The 19,250-nt window shown below is 48.1% G+C and overlaps 1 protein-coding gene across 11 annotated transcripts in view; it reads right to left on the reverse strand.

Moving 5' to 3' along the window:
• Window positions 1-19,250, reverse strand: part of BCOR (BCL6 corepressor) — an 82,596-nt gene that overhangs the window by 17,551 nt on the left and 45,795 nt on the right. For 7 of the 11 annotated variants that reach the window (XM_062000076.1, XM_062000069.1, XM_062000090.1 and 4 more), the window contains exons 4-9: window positions 16,256-19,084; window positions 15,496-15,549; window positions 14,830-15,013; window positions 6,583-6,864; window positions 5,837-6,190; window positions 192-520 (exon numbers count right to left, since the gene is read on the reverse strand). In XM_062000076.1, the coding sequence (XP_061856060.1) occupies window positions 192-520; window positions 5,837-6,190; window positions 6,583-6,864; window positions 14,830-15,013; window positions 15,496-15,549; window positions 16,256-19,084 (4,032 nt within the window). The remainder of the gene's footprint in view (window positions 1-191; window positions 521-5,836; window positions 6,191-6,582; window positions 6,865-14,829; window positions 15,014-15,495; window positions 15,550-16,255; window positions 19,085-19,250) is intronic. The other 4 variants (XM_062000114.1, XM_062000124.1, XM_062000106.1 and 1 more) reach the window with 4 other exon arrangements.

A 19,250-nucleotide genomic window follows, 5' to 3' on the forward strand; every position in this document is an offset into this window, starting at 1 on the left:
GATGCCTCCCCCCCTGCAATAGCAACTTCAACTGGCGTTCAGAAAAGCAGCAATAAAATGTGCAAAAGCATCCACAGACAAATTTGAACATGATCCCCGCTACCCTGCATGCATGACAGCGCAGTAGTTTTTAAGCAGGCTGGCTCTGCCTTCTGAGAGGCTGGTGGACAATTAAGTCTAAATAAAGATACCTTATCTTCAGCATTTTCGATATCTGTGGTGTCATCCCCTGTCAGAGATGACCTCCTTCTCCTCTCCTGCAGTGCCAAGTGTTTTGTTTTACACTGACGTTTCCCTGATGGCTTCTCACACTCGCTGTATTTCTGCAGCAGAGATGCATGTTGGAAATCCTCCTCTTCGTCTGTGTACAGCCCATCTGTCTTCCGGCTTTCTTTAATTTTCTGCTGTTTGGCAGCCAACCTCGAGGCTGGAGTACAGCTTGGCTGAGCCTGCCTTTTGCTGTTTGCATTGGTGGATGAAAGGCTCTTCATGTGCGGAGACACTGGGAATACGGGCAAGCCTAAATGGGAAGGAAAGGCATTACACATCGCATGGTGTGTTAAAAGGAAAACACATTGCTAGCACTTCACACTCCTCGACTGCTTAAGAGATCTACCAATTACACTTTCAAATCATTAATATTTTAAGCGTTCCATGTTCAAATTGTAAATAGCATCTCGCCAGTTACATCAACAGTTACGACGCTCTGATAAAAACGGCTTTGATGAAATGCCCCGCACCAGGTGCCGGGGCACAACCCCATACGGTGCTGTGCCGTGTTGTGCCAGCCTAAAGCCACCACGGCACCGCCTGGCTGGGAGAAAATCTCACCTCCTTACCTGTAACTGCTTGATCTGAAGGGGAACCAACTCCTCCAGCAGCCTGGGCCCGGACAGGCTTGTCCATTTTTGGCTAAGGGTGGTTGCAGGGTAGGTACAGGGATGGCAGGGGAGAAGAGGAAAGCAAGAGAGGCGGGAGCAAGGATGAGGTCTTAATGTGGCAGCATGAGGGGGAACATTAAGCTTAGCCCTGCAATGGCAAGAAGGTGGGGAACATCTCCTTGGCAGCATCTTTACTTAAAGAACAAACAAAGAGAAGAAAGGCTACTCAAGAAGCCATCCTTACAGAAGCCTTGTGCAAACTCTGTATCCAAAAGTGCAGAGATATTGCAGGAAAAGCAATCTGCTGCATTTTCCCAAGGACTCTGTCTAGAATTGAGTCCTTCTGTGAGACCAGAAAGTCCTGGGAGATCAGGGGATGAAGGTTTGTGCTCTGCTGCCCACGGCAGGACACTGGCAGGGCTGAGTTTTCTCCAAGGGCTAACTCTTAACAAGTTGGATCCCACAATGTGGGCCACATGCAAAAAGCATGGTTACTCCTTCTTCTTCTTTCTTTCTTTTTTTTTTTTTTGTTAGAGTGCAAGCAGGTTGACAACCAAACAAGGACAGGAAAGTTGACTTTTTATAGTCTGAATTTCCCTTGGGAAGAGAATTGAGGTGACCTCAGAACCAGCTCCTCTACAGAAAAATTAAAGGTTGGTGGAAAGGAAGGGACACTTCAGCCAAACAATACCACACCACTGAGGGAAGGTGTGGAAAAAAAACCCTAAGCACTTGAAAGAGGCTTTTTTACTCCAAGAAGTCTCTGAAGTGATGTTACTTTCAGAACAGAAGAGATGGCAGGAGCAAATAAGGCAGCTGCTCAGAGAAAAGACCTGTATTTAAAAAAACTCAATCCAGAGCCAGCCGTTAAAAAATAAAATAAAATCTAGAATCCCCTCGGTGGGCAGATTCACACTTTTATTTTCCTTTAAATAGATCTGTGAAAGCAACTTGCAGAAGGTTTTCTAGATTAAAGATGAAAACAGAAATCCTTCAGTTCTTTCGAGTCACTTTCTAGAAAAAGATGCATACCGTGGCTTGCCAGACAGATGTCAGGGAATTTACAGGACAAATGATGAGCAAGATTGTTCAGCAAAAAAACAAGAAGTTTTTCAGGCTTTGCAATCCCGAAGGAAGGCACCTAAGTCATAGGCTGAGCCTACGGATGCAAGGCTGCCTTTCCAACTCTGCAGACAGCATGAAGTAAGAAGTGTTTCATTCTCCTGTTCCCAACTAACCTAATTGGAGTAGCATGTGAAAAGCCCGATTCCAATACAGAAGTATCAACACTATCTACTTAATCACTTGCTAAAAAAATTGTGAAGACGGAAAGCAGCAGTGATGAGGTCTGGTGAGTGCAAAGCTAAGTATGAAACTGCTGCCTGTAGAGAGACTAGAATAGAAAGGAAGAAACCTCCCAGGTCTGGAGAATGACAGAAATAGTGAGAGGATGGAGGGAAAAAAACACAGGAAGAGAAGCCTATCCCAAAGAACTGCAGCCTTTCCCAAGTAAGGATGTCAAGGCATTGAAAGTAGAAGTTCAATCACCACAAAAATGCTCCAGTCTGCAAGCTCCATGTAAAATCTGTGGTCCACTTTGACCCTCCAAAGCAGTGACTGGAGGCATCAGGCTAAATATGTGCCACAGCTAAGAGACGGGAGAGCAGACACTCTATGCCCAAGAGCTTCACGATCAATAACGTTGCAAGAGGCTAGCACTATCCAGAAACAGACAAGCATCAGCCTGGAAAATGCGAGATACATGGGCAGAAAAAAGGCAAGTGATTATTCCTGGAATCCCACCTCATCTTTCTGACCATTATATACGTGAGAGGAGAAGACAAACTAGAGTCAATAGGAATATCCCCAAATATCCATGAAAGAAAACCCCCTAAACAACAAAACAAAAACAACCCTAAACCAAAAAAACAAAAAAAACCCCAGGCCTCCAACTGATGTGGCTTGTGGCGAGTCTGAGTCAGAGCAGGACTTGCCTCCCTTCCCACAGAAGCAAGCTGCAGAGAGGTAGGTCCAGGCAGAAAAGTAGCTGCTGCCTCGTCACCTGGACACTGACTTGTTTAGCTCCCGCCCCAGCAGCTGCCTCTTCCTGCTTGCCAAGCCAGCAGCCACCACGCTGCCTGCAACTCCAGGCAGCTCTGAGGGGCAGGCAGAGCCTTTTCTGCTGGGACAGATCCTCCCAGCTCCTGGCTCTTCTCCTCAGGGCTTTTGTTTCTCTCCTCGAACGGGGTGAGTGGCTGCATCTGCCTGGGGGACTGTTGGAAGAGCTGGCTACCGGCATTGCTGGCAGCTCCAGGAGCTTATGGCTCAGCTGGGAACCCAGCAGAGACCACTGCTTCTGCCTAAGCCACAGGTCCAGGCAAGCAGCATGATGCCCTGAGGCTGCAGGCATCCACACTCAGCACTCCAGAGAGTCAGCAATGGCAACATCGCCTCACAAGCAGGATGAGATTGGGCCTCAATATCATTTCTGGCAAGTCACATCCCATCTCTCGTGATCCTCTCCCACAAGTGGGACTGCACGGAGGTGACAGCAGGAAGAGTCACTGAGGGAACATTTCCAGCAGTTACCAGCAGGCACTGACCAGGGGAGAGAGGGGTGACAGCCTGGCGGCAGCTTCCAACACAATGCATCACTCCTCCCATACACAGGCTGAACACAACTGGAGCAACAAGCCCAGAAGTCAGTACTCTCCATCTTCCCAGAGATTTGCAGGCACAGGCGGCAAATCACCCTGCTGTTAGACTAATGCTTCACAGGCACAAGAGCAGACTTCGACATCCAGCCTCTGAGCAAAAAAAAGCTGCAAGCTACAGGGTATAGTCTTGTATTCACTCTATCTGCTTGTTTAAGAAAAGTTTGAGGACTAGTCCCAGGGAAAAAAGACAAGCTGGAAGATTCCATCCCCACATGACTGTCCATGCAGAGGATGCTCTGTCACGCAATGGAGAAAAATGTCCTCATTCTAGTAAGCTAAGAAAAAGAAGATTCACAGGTTTACACTTCAACAGGGCTGGAGGAGCATCAGCAAACTGAATGCCCTCCAGTTCCTCTGCACAATGAATGGCGAGGCATAATTTAGTCCAGTTTATGGCTTTATAGTGGCTTCCAAAATTGCCTTGGAGTGGCTAGCTCTGAATGCCTTTGGGAATGGTGCACAAATTTAGAGCCACCTCTTTCATTGCCGAGGTCATATGTTGGAGAAGCTTGTCGCTGACAGAGAAGGCATTGCAGTAGAAAGCTAGAGCAGAAACTTTACACAGCGCTGCTTCTTGTTAGTGACCCTCATGTACTCTCTAAAAGGTATCTCCTTCTGAGAGTACAAAGAGAAGCAGGTGATGGGCAGGGATGTTTGATCCAATAGCATGCTTGCCAAGGCAGCACATAAAGCCAGGGTGTAAGAGTCAGTAAGTTTTGATCTCCTGTCTCCACAGGAAAGAGGTTTTTGGAAAACCTCCTCCACAAATAAGCATCAAAAGTTTGGTGTTTTCTGCCCTCAGATAATCCTACCAAGGGGAAATACGGGTGAGGAGCTTTGGGACAGAAGGGAAGCTGATACTTTTGCCTGTGACTGTTTCAGAGATGCTACCTAGGAAAACTCTCACCAGTGCACGATGACCTGGATTTGGTTCTTTCCGCAGCATGGGACAAGAGGATCCAATCTCCCTGTGCTTCTCTCTTTGGCAGGAACCTCACCCAAACTACAGGTTACGACGAATGGAGGGTGAATGCCTACCAATTTGATGAAGCTCCCAGGTCTGCGAAGGAGGAAGCAGCCTAAACACCCAACTCAGAGCTCCCTCTCCCTAAAGCAGCCTCTCCTCAAAAGCAGGCAGAGGACTCAGAGGGATAAGAGGAGAAGAAGAAACCTATCTCCAATCTTTTTACCTGAAAAGCCAAAAGAGGAGACAAGGCTTCCCTGCTGTAACCAGAGGACACCGAGATTCATGATCATTTGCAGGGGATGTGAGAGGGGCATTGGTCACATGTTGCCATTCCCCACTAGCCCTCCAACCAAGCTACGGCAGCAAGCGTCACAGGGAAGGCAAGAAGCAGCAGAACAGACAATGTGCCCAGAGGCTGAGGACAGCAGGGACAGGGGAATGACCTGTCTGTCCAAAGGAAAATTTGGTGGATTGCCTCTACAGGCTCTCCCCCAGGACGGGGAATGGGCAGAAAAGGGGGAGAGGATGAGGAAAAGGAGGAAGCGGAGTGAGAAGCAAAGAAGCAGCCAGAAACAAGTCAAGGAAAGCTGATGTGCTTTGAGGAAGTGACGCTTCAGGAGAGAGCTGCTAGGAAGATCTGTGCCAAGGGGCCAGGGAAGGGGCGCACAGAGGTTTATAAGACATGCTCCAGACAAAAGAGCAAGGCATCCTCCTGAGAAGGATGAGCTTTGCTCTTGAGCACATGCCCTGGGAAAGGCAGGCAAACCCAGCAGTGCTGAGGGTGCTGGAGGCGTTGGGTTCCCGAGATCAAGAACTGCTAGCTGTGCTGATGCTATTTCAGAGGGTGACAGCCCCTCAAATCCTACGTGTGGTTAAATGCTCTTACACCAACTAGCAGCCTGTTCACTTCCTCCCTCACCCAGGAGCATGCCCATGTTATATGCCCCCACCCCCCAGCTCTCCTCTGGAGACATAAACTTCATGTTATCTATGAGAGAGTATTTAAAGCCAAAACACACACGCATACACACACACAAACACATAGTTAAACACACAAACACATTTTCTTGTCTGTCAAATATTAGCTACAGTGCAAACTCTTAAAGAGGAGGTGTGAGTCCTTATATAAATGGACATCTACATAAATATATATATATATATATATAATTTTTATAAAAAGGAAAAGCTCTCAACAATTCCTTAACATCGGTGGCAGCATGCGTCACTGTAAATGCTAAAGCCGTCTGGTTTCCCTAGTAGTCTCTGCATACCTTGTTCATTGTCACTTGTTTTGAGGGACTCTTCAGACCAACTTCTATTGCTTTTGGCCTCTGACCTTTTCTTGGTGTGCCTTTCTTCTGTGAAGTCTTTGACCTTTGCAGTGGCCTCTGGCTGAACAGCCTCAGCTAAATCTTTCCTGCTTTGCCGGCCCAACTTGCCGGACGGGGATCTCTCTGGTGACACCTGCTGCTCCCATAGTTCCCTAAGATGCTGCAGGTGACGCTGCTTTTTGGGATGGAGCCCTGTTAATTCAATGCACACCTTCAGGTTGGTCACCTCATTACAATTGGGCTCTTCTAAGTGGTTAGAGGAACTGTTTGTCATTTCCCTCTCAGGCCAGTCATCTAATGGAAAAATAACTAAAAATTAATCAAAAAGCCCCCTCAACTTAAAACAAAAGCTACATTTCACTTTCGGGGCATATAGTCTCAGCTTTACCACCACACTATGCATTTTAAAGGTTCGCTCATTAAGGGTTACATGCACTACAGTAACTTGTACTGCTGTGGCTACAGTGTCCAACGACTACTGCTTTACCCTTATATACCAGTTTTTTTATATATACGTATATATATATATATATACACACATATATATACATATATATAATTTCAAGTGAAATGACAGTGCTCACATTAGTAACTATCAAGTTCAAAAATGGAAACACATTAAGCCAAAGGGACGTTCCTTTCACAAGACATTCCTCAAGAGAGACTAAAGCAAAATGCTGTCTTACCTTTGGAATTCTTCTTCTTTTTTGCTTTTGATATAAGCTCATCCTGCAGTTCATCCACAAAGTTTTCATTTTGGCTGCCATCATTTTGCACTCTCTCACCAGAATGTTTACGCTTCCTGTCCAGACGTGGACATGGATGTTGGCCAATATCTTCTGTTGGCTGGTCTTCCGCTTTTTCATATATAGAATGTCTCTCTAAATAACATTTCTCATTTGAGAGATCTTTTTCCTCTGGAGTTTCAAGAAAGTGACCTTGGTTGTTTTCTGTACTAGAAAAGTTACCTAAAAATAAAAAACAAACAAACACCACAAGACCCAATAAATACAAAACAATTCATCATGAGAAAGCTTATGTTCTCTGATCACTTCAGAGTCACTTCCATCACGACTTAAGGCTCATGAGGCATGCAAATAATCACAAAATGAACAAGTCTCCCCTCGCCGGCCTAAGGCGGTTTTCTCAACAATTTAAGTACAAAACCCCCAAAAGCGCAACACTTTGAGTTGTTTTTAAATCGGTTTAGGAAGTACAATATTCACAATACCTGTATCCATAGAAACATCACAATACTCTTCTTAAGGAACATGTTTAGTTATGGAAAGCAAAGATCCCACCCAGAAAGCAACCTCACTCCCTTCCCCAAATCATGTTAAGTAACAATTCACATTCCACTTTGCGATTGTTTTCAAAAATACCTTCTGATGCTACTAAAGTATTAGTCTTTAATTAATTCCTAATCTTTCCCCAACTTCTCCCACCAAATTGCAGAGCCTGATTTAAAAGCGTTTGTGTCCCTTCTTCTGGAGATATAAACGGGATACGGAGCACGCACGCACACGTACATGGGAATACCACTAAGAATAGCTGTGATATTTTGCAAAAAGCACTACTCAAATCCAAGGTTATAAAAAGGCTTCCTCACTTCAAGTAACCAGCCAGTCACTGTACATCACATGATCTTTGTCACCTCTTTTCGTAAAAGGCCTCACTTTTTTTTCCCAGGGAATTATTTCCAGCAGCAGCAAGAGGGTGAAGAGCTTACTAGAAACTAGTCCACCGAATCAGCCACATATTCTCCTCTCCAATATCATTCCCCCAAATTTAGAGACAGGTTAAGCAATTTTAAATGGATGTTTGACTTAAACCAACACCTAATCACCACCTTGAGTAGGTATTTTTTCTCTTGGGATTAAGCAAACTGCCCAGGCAGTTAGGCAGACACGAGGTACAGACTGCAACATGGTTAATCAGATTCCTATTTACAGTTCTCACAAATAAGTGGGGTTTCCCATGCATTCCTCCTAGCTGGACCAATACCCTTTCCTGCACATCATCCTCTATTTAGTAAACTATGCTCTGTCCTATTTCCCCACAGTTCACTGTCCCTTTTCCTCTTCCTCCTCCTTGCTGTTCCTTCTTCTCCCACCTCCCTTCCTGCAAATAAATCAGCTGTTTTCCTACCTGGACTCCTGACAGCCCTGTTGCCCTCCTCTCTCCCCTGATCCTCCCTGTCCTTACTCAGCCCCATCCCCCATACAGCCTGGCCTTCAACTTCTGCTCTATCACCTCACCAGGACAGGCATTGCTCCCCTGCAGTCTCTTATTCTCTCCAAGACCCAGAACACCAGCATACAGGCACCAACAGCCCCTAGATGCAGCTCAACTCTATCCCACCTTATCTCAAGAGCACCTTCCTACACCTCTGCCAACATCTTCTGGTTTCACAGCCATCCTTGAAAAACCTGTTGTGAGCAATGGAAGACTGAGATGGGAGGGGGAAAAAACCCCAACTTCTCTGATGACATTTTTCCTCATCACAACTTGGAAATGTCTCCAAGAAGCACCTAAGGTTCTGGAGATGTCTGTGGGCACCAGGAGACACCCCAGCATCATTTTTATGCTGCTTGGGAAGCTGCCTGCAGGACTGCTTTATAAAAGAGTAGAAGATATTTGGCCAAAAAAAATCAAAACAAAAGTTGATTTTTAGCAGGCAAGCAGGACAGCCAGGCCATTCTGCTATTTGGCGATGCTCCTCTGGCTCTGCACGGCCGTCTGGCCAACACCTGCTCCCTTTCAAGACTTTAAAAAGCACTTTGTCACTCTTCCTCCAGCCAGCAACGCTGACATGATCCAGAAAACAGGTATCACAGCTCTCTACAACTGTGCCTCTAAATCGCTAGTGTTCCCCCGAACCAGAACGAATCTGCCAACACATCACACTTGCAATATCTGGCATGAAGATGCTGCCCAACAGCTGTGCCTTATAACCACACCAACAGCACTGGCAGTCCTGTTTTACACAGCATAAAAGAAGCTGGACGTTTGAAGTCTCACTTCAGAAATGCTTCTATCAGGTTTCATTTTACATTTTTAATGCAACCTGCTATTTTCCCCCCTTCATAAGGAAACATTACATTTATATGCTCAGTTTCCCCAAACAGATCAGGTAAGGGCGCTCTCTGCCACGCTCCCACTGTTTACAGCCTTCACATCTCCAGCAGTGCCAGCAGCTACATGCCACGGCTCACGCTGAGAGTCGCTAGATTGGGACGGCTTTCGTGCTCCTAACACTGTCTGGCCTGAGAAAAGGCAGGCACATCCTGACCAATTCCCAGAGAAGCTTTCCACAGGGTCAGAGGAAGTAGCAGGCTGTGGCGGGGGAGGGCGTGGAGGGGGGTGATGGTCTTAATCTTTGGGGCTTGCAGGAAACAGCAAGCTAATTCCAGCCTGCCACCACTGAAAGCGACTTGCTGCGGATTAATTCCTTCACTATCTGCAAGAGGACTTGGCACAGGGACGTCAAGCGCCGCTCGCTCAAACTGTCTGTGCTAAAAAATAAAAGAGGGGACAGACATTTGCTGTAGCCTCGCTGACAGCTTGTCACCGTCAGTGTTTCTCCACGTGCCAAGGCGAGCAGCGCACACCTATTCAAGTCCATCCAAAAAGCCCTGGATGCCAGCGGCTCTGTGACACCTTTGTCTCCGCTCTCCGGTCACATCAGAGAGATACCCCTGAAGCGACTAGAACTACGCTTCCCTGGCCACCGAGTCAGAAATCCCTCTCGAGGACTGTCCACTGCACACGCGCCTCTGAAACAAATCCGTCCCGCCAGATGCAGTTAAGGCCATTAGAAGAGCGACGTCTCTGCACATTAATCCGGGTTGTGTAATCATCCTGCATCGACGCGAGAGGACGGCGGCGGCAAGGCCAGGGAGCCGCGCGGGACACGTCCTCGCCTATCTGCCCCACTGCCAATGCTCCCCGCCTCTTCTACAGCCTGATTTTCACCGTGAAAGAACAAAGGTCGGTCGCTGTTCGGGACACTGCATAACCCAGGGGCTGCCAGGCTCTCTACACGGCTTGCACGGACGCATCGCACACCGAGAGGTTGGTTCCTCCCCTTGGCAAAGAGGCGACCGCTTCACGGAGCGCGGGCTCTATTAATATTTTACCACTGGATTCCACTCTGTCCTCAAAACTGTTTTGCAAGCAACCCGGATCAGACACGATGTCTCCCCAAATTAAGATATAAATGTCAACATGACGCATGGCAACATAAGCATATCGTGCATGGCCAACCAGGACGAGTGGAATTTATTTGTTTCTGTTTCCCTCCCCCCACTTCCCCGCCATGTATCTACAACATCCTTTTCTCCGCCCAAGGAAGAAAACAACAACAAAATACTTGGGAGTTTTCATATCATCATTATTCAAACAGTGACGAGGTAGCCAGAAACACAGGATAAATGCTGAGTTCTCATAGCAACACACCTCTATGAGTAAAGAGATTAAATTCTAAAATATGTTCCTTCCTCAAGCCTCCAGCATTCGCCAGTCTCACACCAGCTGTGAGGACCTGCACCAACAACTCAAACCATTTCTCACTGTCCTACGGAACAAGAAACAAGGAAGAATTAAGAAGATGTTTCTTCACATAAGGTTTCTGCCTGCAACAGTATCTCCTTAGGGCACAGGTTACAATCTCACGAGGAGCAGTCACTCACACGCACGCACAAACACGCTGCCCAGAAAAACTTTCCTTCATTTTTCCATCTTCCTGTTGCTGTCAGCTGCTTGAGACCAGGCCTTCCCATGCAACGCAAACAAGGAAACATATCTTAGCGTTTAAGCTGCGATTCTTTTGTTCAAATAACATGGCAACTAAAACCAGCCTTTCCTCTTCCCTGGAGTAACCTCTCATTGCACTCACTCACGCAAGACACCCTTTACTCATCCGAGGACAGTAACGACTATCCAAATGCTAAAACCCAGTATTCAGCATGGACATCACAACAACAGTAAGAAATTCTCTAAGTCACCTTCAGCATCCAATACTGAGAATCCCAAGGGGCAGAGGCAACCCATCTGATTTCATTTTTCCCTCCAAGTACCTCTGCCTGGGAGCTTTCCACATTCGTTTTCCTCTGCCCGAGCCTACCGCACTGCACAAATCCGCAAGCACCATTCTGCCTCCACAGACTTTTGGTTTGCATCTCTTTTTTTTTTTTTTTTTTCTTTTTTGCACTATGTCCCATGGCAGGAAGGTAATAACTGACCAGGGCAAAGGACATGTTTACTGTCTCCGTCTTTCACTTGTTCAGGTATACACACAGCCAAATGAGAAAAGCAAAGCAGTGGATGTCCATGCAAAGGGACGTCGGCACCTCACTCCGGTGCTGAAGATGGGCTCTAAAGGGTTTGCACATCACATCATCTACTTCCACACATAGGAACTGCTTAAACTTTTTCCCTGTGACCTCATCCTCCAAGACTAGGGTTTTAACATACTGGGCTGTATTTTTTCCCAGCTACGGCTTAAACAGGCAGTGTCTTCCTCTTAGAAAATTAGATAAATGGGTAAAATCACACTCCTCGACCCAGAAATTCACAGCTTGTAGAATTTATTCAATCTTTCACACTCGGGTATGATTTTCAATACCGCTAGAAGAGCTTTGTTTATGAAGTGACATGCGATCATCACGTGCCCATATCGATGCATGTGTCCGTGCCAATAGCTTAAATCACTTGATCTCTGAACAATCCTATGACTCATGACACATGCATCCCATAATTTATCATGTTTGTGCTATGGAAATGCACCGGAGCAGCATCGCCTCAGCAACATTTACGAGTCACCTTGGCAACAAAGCAGCTCTCAGAATGCCCAGCAAAACCTAAATGAGACGGGAGAGAATTAAAGCACTTCTACTTTACTCCCAGGCTTTAATTGCTTGTTAATTAGCTACCACTGCTACCCCCCTTAAATTGGACCTTTTTTAAAATTAAAAAAGAACCACAAGAAACAAAATGAAACAAGCAAAGAAAACACCTTTTTCACTCTTTTCCAGAAGGCACGAAGAAGCTTAAAAAGACTCTCAGTACAGCAAAGCCACACACTGCCGAGTCAGAGGAAAAGTTGAAGGAATCGGATGTTGTGTGCCTTTGCTTCCAAAAAACTCTGCGCACGTGCTACACAGCTAGGAAAACTGGCGAGCCTCAAGGCAGGATAAAAAAAGGAGCTTCCACCCCACCGGATGCCTCTGTAAGCATCGTCTGCCCATTATTCGGCCTTTTGTTGTTGTTATTGCCATTGCACTGGTAGATTTAGAGGAGTCACGAGTGCAAGCAGGTGCCAGGGCCCCAAGCAGCTCCTGCGCTCCACGCTGGGCACGGCTGCAGCCCTGCGAGCCAGCTCCGTGCCACAAGACGCTTTCGCTTGTGGCTTTGCTCTTCCCCACCAACACCAGGCAGGCAAAGGGACCGCGGCAGGGGGCTGGGCCTAACAGTTGGCCAGCTTTGCTCCTGAACTCCCTTCTCACACACATAAAGGCACGTGGCTTTGCTCTTAGCCAGCATCGGACATACGCTTTGCAAAGTGAGGTGAAACACCTTTCTGGCATCAAGATAGCCTGCAGGAGGCAGAAAGGAAAATGGAGGAGAGCTTTAAAGCCAAAAGCACCAACAGCGTGCTTAGGAATTGGAGGGAATAATAAGGCAAGAGATAAGTAGCCCTGGCTTTCGCTGGCGATAAACGAAGGGGAAGAGCAAGCAGAGGACATCACCCCTTTGCCAGTCACTTGGCAAGAGATGCATCAAGCCCCACCAGAGCCCAAGCCACTACACTAAAGGCATCCAAGAAGCGTGAAACTCCTGATTTATCAGCTGCTATCCCAAGGGGCAGGAGGTGAACCACCGCCATAAAAAACTTTTACAGAGACCTGAATCTGTACCGGTAAGTATTTGCTGCTGCTCAGAAGAGGAGCTCTCTTAAAACAGAACAGATCTGCGCTTTTAGGAATCTAGACATTTGTCCGAGCCCTGAAATAGCCTGTTAAGCCAGAGCTAACCAGTAGTGAAGAGGAACAAACTAATGTAAGACTGAATATGCTTTCCCGGCTTCCAACAGTTATTTAATAGTCTCAAACACATTTTAGCCTTCAGATTTAAGTGCTGGAGACCTTGCTAAATGATGAATTTAAGGACACGATGTACCACAGGTCTTTTGCAAGGATTAGGGGGAGGTGGGCTCTTTCAGTAAACCATGAAGCTCTTAACACTCTCCCTCTGGCAGCACTCTCCATACCAAGCAGCATGCCCCACACCCCTAAAAGGCTCTCTCTCCCTCCCTTGTGCCCATCCCTGAGCCCACAGACCACCATCCCCCTCTATCCCGCTGGACCCTTCTTGCCATGTAGCCAGAACAAGTGGTCAGGACCCCACTGCAGCCAGCACATCCAGGGTGGGATTAAACAGAGGACATCACCGAGACACCCTCTGAGGAATAGCAAGGGAGGCTGCAAGAGGGAGAGTCAGGGTGGCAGCCTGTCCAGCTCTCGGCTTTAGTACGAGGACCACAAAAGGCAACAGTGCCCCCCTCTCCAAAGCTACCCCAGTACAGCTTGCAGAAGGGAAACCCTGCTCTGCTTCCAGGGGCTCAGCCTGCCTCTCCCCACCCTGGCACCTTCTCTGCTTCCACAATTAAAACTTTCCCTTGCTATTTTGCCAGGCCAATTTTTGTTGAGGCTGTTATTTCAGTGACAGCAATACCACAGTAACTTGATTTAGGTGAGTAACCGCGCAAGTACGATTGACCAGCATGCTCTCTGACAAATGCATTAACCAAAGACCAGAACAATAATTCAAAGTTATTAAATTGCCTCAACAAAATTTTCTACTGGCCCTACTCATGAATCTCCACCCACGGAAGGGCACACTTAACCACCGAGTCACACAGCGTATACGTGCGCGCACACGCATGATGCAGTCTGCAGTGTGTTTCCTCTTCTTTTGTAATGCGTTCAGCATAGATTTTTTTTTTTTTTCCTGAGTTGTTCAAGACAAAGTAGCAGCAGGAGGAACTGACCCATTCTTCATTATATAGGTAAAAGAAAAAAAGATGGGAAATTGATGGAAGTCACACGCTTACCGAGTTTCGGGAAAAAAAGAAAAAAAAGTGGCTTTTCTTGCACATGGTAAAAAAATCCCCTGATAACATTTAATTATTTATTTTAAAATTGATCTTACTTTTAGGACAATGTAGTTAATCTTACTTTTAGGACAATTTGGCTAGAATGCATTTTCCATAGTACTCTGGCACTGTGCCACAGCCTAGAGGGATCAGCCAGCCCCATGGGGAATTTCACAGCCCCCCGCCTGCTCATGAGGACCTGTGCCAGCCAGCCACACACACACCCCCACAGGCACTGCAGCAAGAAGTCACTCAGGCAAAGTAGCTTCTCATTGTTCAGAGTCTTCCAGCCAGCTCTTATGGATAAGCCAGCCCAGCAGATCATGTCCTTTCCCGCTCCCCAACATCCTTCTGTCCTCCTGAAAGCTGCAGTATTGGCACTACAGCAACTTCAGGAAGCTGAATCACTTCTTGCCTCTCATTCTTCCCCCACCTTCTTTCTGCATTTAAAATATAACCTCGGACCTTTGCTTTCACCACTTGATATGGTATCCCATCTATGGAAAGGACAATCTCTTTAAGACGGTCACTTTAGCGACAGTTAACTGTCTCCCGAAAAGCAGGTACAACCATAACCAGTAACTTGCAGACCCCGAAACAAGCAGAGGGAGCACCAGCTGCGGCAGCTCCGTGCTTGCAGAAGCTGAGGTCAGCGACTTGAAGCAGCAGCAGCACCGCGAGAGCGCAAAGATTACACAGCCCGTGTAGCTTTGCTGAGAGCTGCCGCGGCAGAGAGGAGACGCGTACGCGCTTTGGAAAGCCATCTAAATTCGCTTACATCTGTCATTGTCATTTTGGTCAGCAATGGCATCTTCCAGAGCGACAGACTTTGGCTTCTTTTCACTGTTTCCTTTCAAGTTTTCCCAGTCTGCCTGGCTGAATCTGCAGACCTCTGAGTCTTTGGTAGCTGTTTGGCCTTCTCTCTCTTTCATCTCCAACTCTGAGAAGCGCATCATTGCACGCTAGAAAGAGAATTGATATGAAAAAAAAAAGGTCTTGCGATAAAAGCTACTTAATTTTCCTTACCTTACATGAAAGCATTTCCAAAGAAAAATCATCTCAAAACCAAGGTTTCAGATAGACAGCTAACATACGAGTTTAACACGCCTGACTTGTAAAACAGTGTTCTAGCATCTAGACGCAAATAGTCACATAATTCTTTCACATATAAGTATATATATATATAAAAAATATATATAAACATACACTGTATATAAAACAAAAACATTCTGTTTTGGAGGTAAAAAGAGACAAAAACATAAGGAAGATAATAAAAAAAAAAAAAAGAAAAACTAAAAAAAAAAAGAAAAATAAAAAAATAACACAGAACTGTACAACGAATAAAAACGACCATGGCCCACAAACTTCCCTTCGTGTATTTGGAAATGAAATTTAACTCAAAGGTTTATGTAAGAGTCTAGTAATAAAAATTTGAAGAACTGACCTCACAGTAAGCAGCAGGTAGACATAAAATACTGTCCTCTTGTAATCCTTCCATCTATGTAATTAAAATGGGCACTCAATGGATCATTTAGATAATTTCATCCATTTTTATAAGCATAAACCAATTCTTTTCTTAACAACGCAAAACAATTTGGCTTAACTCATCCCTTCATTAAAAGTAAAATACCTTAAGGATATTCCTACACAATATCTGTCTGTCATCCCTCAGCATCGACCTCAACACCGCTCCTACTCTTCCCTACGCGTTCGCTTGGCGCAAACGTTGCCTGAGACCCGCTAATAGATGGCTGCGACTCCTCTCCATCAAATAGTACGTTTGGCATACTAATGGCAACTCCTGGGCACGCTTTGCTAGCCGGCACTACAGGCCAGCTGGGACATCACAGCCATCGCTCGCGCCAAGGTAACATGCACGCCTGTCCAACTCCCCTCCGTTAACTGCACAAACATTTCATACGAGCAAAATTAGCGACTTTAGCAGATCTTAGCAAAGCTTACTAGCGCGTGCGTACATACGTAAAAGCCATACATGCCATTCCTCACACCGCCTCGCTCTCATTTAACGAACTTAACTCTGCTATTTAAAACCACTTCTGACGAGTACGCCCGAACCGAGAAAAAAAACACATCTGATTTCCCCACCTGCGTTGCTTCTCTCAACTTTTAATATTTGACTGCGACTCGCAACAGAGAAATAACGACAAAAAAAGCGCGGTGGCCGTCGGAGCGCGCGGACTCACCTGCAAGGCCCGCTGCTCCCGGCTGAGCTGGCTGGAGTCCGCGTACAGCTCGGTTGTCACGCACTTGAATCGGTCACCTACGTAACCGGCAGAGTTTGCGATCCTCTTGGCCAGCTTCGAGGGCTTGGGTTTCAGTATTTTGCCATCGGCAGATTCCGCGTCGTCGGCTCCGTCTTTGGTATAGGTCTGGCCGGCATCGATGCTGGGCGGCGCGGTCCCCATGCAGAATGGTTTCGCATCCTCCTGCACCTTGCCAAAAGCCAGAGCCGGAGCATCGCTCTCGTGAGCGCTTTCCAAGAAAGCGGGTGAAGGTTGGACCGGCGGTCTCTCTTTAGGCTGGCTCACGGATAAATCTTCTTTCCTTAAGGCAAAAACCGATGAACCCTGGGCTTGCTTGAAATTATAGGTTTCGTGAAGATCGTTATTTCTTCCAAACTCCTCTCTCATTACAATAAAATCTCTGTGCTGCGACGCCTGCTCTACCTTGTGCTTTGTAGGGTCATTAGCCTGATTACTGCTTTCCGGAGCAAAGCTGGCTTTCGCTACGTTTGCTTCACTTTTAACCTCTTGCTCCTCTCGCAGGAGATCCGGGAAGAGGTGTTTGTCACTTTTGGATGAGTTTTTACTGTGGCCAGAGCTCTGGTGCAATTTCATACCCTTGTCACCGGGTACTTCAAAATGCATCTTCCCACTGCTCTCCAGGAGCTCCGGCAACCGTCCCCGCAGAGCTGGGTCCTCGTAACGGACCCTCTCGTGAGACCGTGACCTCCTTTCTGCCTTCTCCTCCTTACTCATCTCCAAAGCTGGGTGCTGCAGCAGCATGGGGTGCACCATCCCCATCCCCAGTGCGTCCTGGTAGGTCATGAACTCCCCTCGCCCCGTCGGCAGGCTGTAGGGGAGGCCAGGTTTGGGAGCCAGGTGGCCAGGGTAGAGGCTGCCATTGGGCAGCAAAACAGGGTGCGGATACACGTGTCCTTTCCCATGGAGGGGGAGAGGGCTGATGGCTATCCCCTCCGGCACCGGGTATGGGAGGTAACTCCTGGGATAGGGCAGGGGTGGGGAGCGAAACGCCTCGTTGGGTGGCAGGAAGATGGGGCTGGAGGCCAGGGCAGTCTCACTCGCTTTGAAGTTGGCTTCCTGGCTGCAGGATTTGGGCACCTTACTGCTGTGTTTCGCAGGGGTGGAGACGGGCTGCCCGACATGCTGTATGACCGAGGCAGTGCTCTCCGCCGAGCTCCTGGCCGTCTTGGCGCAATCCACGTTGGCGTTGGGAGCCGGCGATGCCGACGCTGGCCTCCCCCCTGTCGACATCGTCCCCGAAACGCTGCCAACCACTGCCTCCGTGCCTCCCATCCTGGGGCAGGAGGAGCTCCGCTGCTGCGGGATCACCCAGTCCAGTGCCTTGTTTTTTAGCTGGACACTCTTCCCAGCCTCCTCACCAGGGCTGGGACCGGGAACGATCCAGGAGGATGGCGCCGTGCTGATAATTTCAGGCCTGTAGATGGGGCAGCCATTCCCAGGAGAAACAGTCTCCTTCTGAAGGATGTCGCTGCCAGACAAGTGCGTCCCTCCCGCCGCCCTGCCGTGTACCAGCACCGTCGGCGTCATTTTCTTACCATGGTCTGACTTGCTGGCAGTTTCCGCATCAACGACTTTCGCTGACAAGTCCAGCGGTTTGTCGGTGACGTCTTTGGTTGGGGTCTGCTTTTCCAGGAGTGGGGGGGACCTGCCATCTTTCCGGTCATGCCCAGCCTTCCGCACGTGCGGGGCAGCTGGCGGGGGCACCTCTCCAGCATCGCTGCCCTTGGGAAGCTTCCCGTTGGAGAGGCGGGAGGGCGGGAATTCGCCACCAACGTTCACGTAGGGCTTTGGGAGGGTAACAGCAGAGGAGGGAGAGGTGGTGATCCTGGGAAAGTGTTTGTGGAAATCAGTGTAGGCGTCCCCAACCTGGGCGGGCAAGGGGAGCCGGGGGGATGGCCGGGGCGAGTGCGGCAAGAGGAGCGCGGGGTCCGCCGGTATGTTGGCTGGGGTCGGCTTGGTGGCGGGGACCCGGGGCTGCTTGCTGCTCTGGATATGGGGGTAGGCGTGCGTGTCAACGGGATTGCCGGGGCTGACGCCCATCTTCCACGACAAGCTCTTGTCCGGGCAGTGCACCAAAGGCGGGATGGCTGGCGAAGCAGAAGCAGTCGAGAGCCTCATGGGCGACGCCAGCGATGAAGGGATGTGAGGGGCAACGTAGTGGGAGGGAGGCAGGTATAAAAAACGTTCACCGTTTGTACATACGGGCGAGTAAGCCAGGTGCTGCGGTAAGCTGTAGGTAGACTGCTGAGGTAGCAATGTCTTGTACATGTTCAATGAATACTTATTTGGTGAGTCGAGGAAAGGGTATATGGTGGGCGTCGCGCCCTCCATATAGGGGTTTACCCAGGGGAGCCTTAGGTAACTAGCACCATTGACGCCGAGGGGACTCTGCTTGTCACCCCCAGCTCGGTCCAAACCCAGCGTCTCCCCTGTCGGGACAGAGTTTTTTTGTATTCCAGGTGGCGTTTTGTATATAGCGCTGAAGCCGTTTGGGGCTTTTCCAGAGACGGCTGCGTTTTCTACCACTTCGGGGGGATTAGACTTAAACTGTATCTCTGGATTTCTTTCGGGAGTAAATCCAAGCCCAGCTATTGAACTCGTGGCATCCCGCGATTTTTCCGAACTGAGTCCGCACAAGCTGGAGTAGACAATACTACTGGGGACTCTGAGTCCTTCTCGCATGAGTCCGGACCTGTCCATACTCAGAGCTGCGAGACCGTCAATGCGATGTGTGGTAGTCGCATCCACCTTTACAGAACAAGAAGTACGTTACTTTCACGTTTCACTAACATGACTACCAATCAAGCAACAAACATATCAGCATTCTGGAAGAGAAACAATACCCAAGCAAACACAGTTAGCTGTGAAAACATACAGAGGCTGAACGTGCTGGAAAATGGGAGAACGGGAACAT

Source organism: Colius striatus, chromosome 1, assembly GCF_028858725.1.
Source record: "Colius striatus isolate bColStr4 chromosome 1, bColStr4.1.hap1, whole genome shotgun sequence".
NCBI lineage: Eukaryota > Metazoa > Chordata > Aves > Coliiformes > Coliidae > Colius > Colius striatus.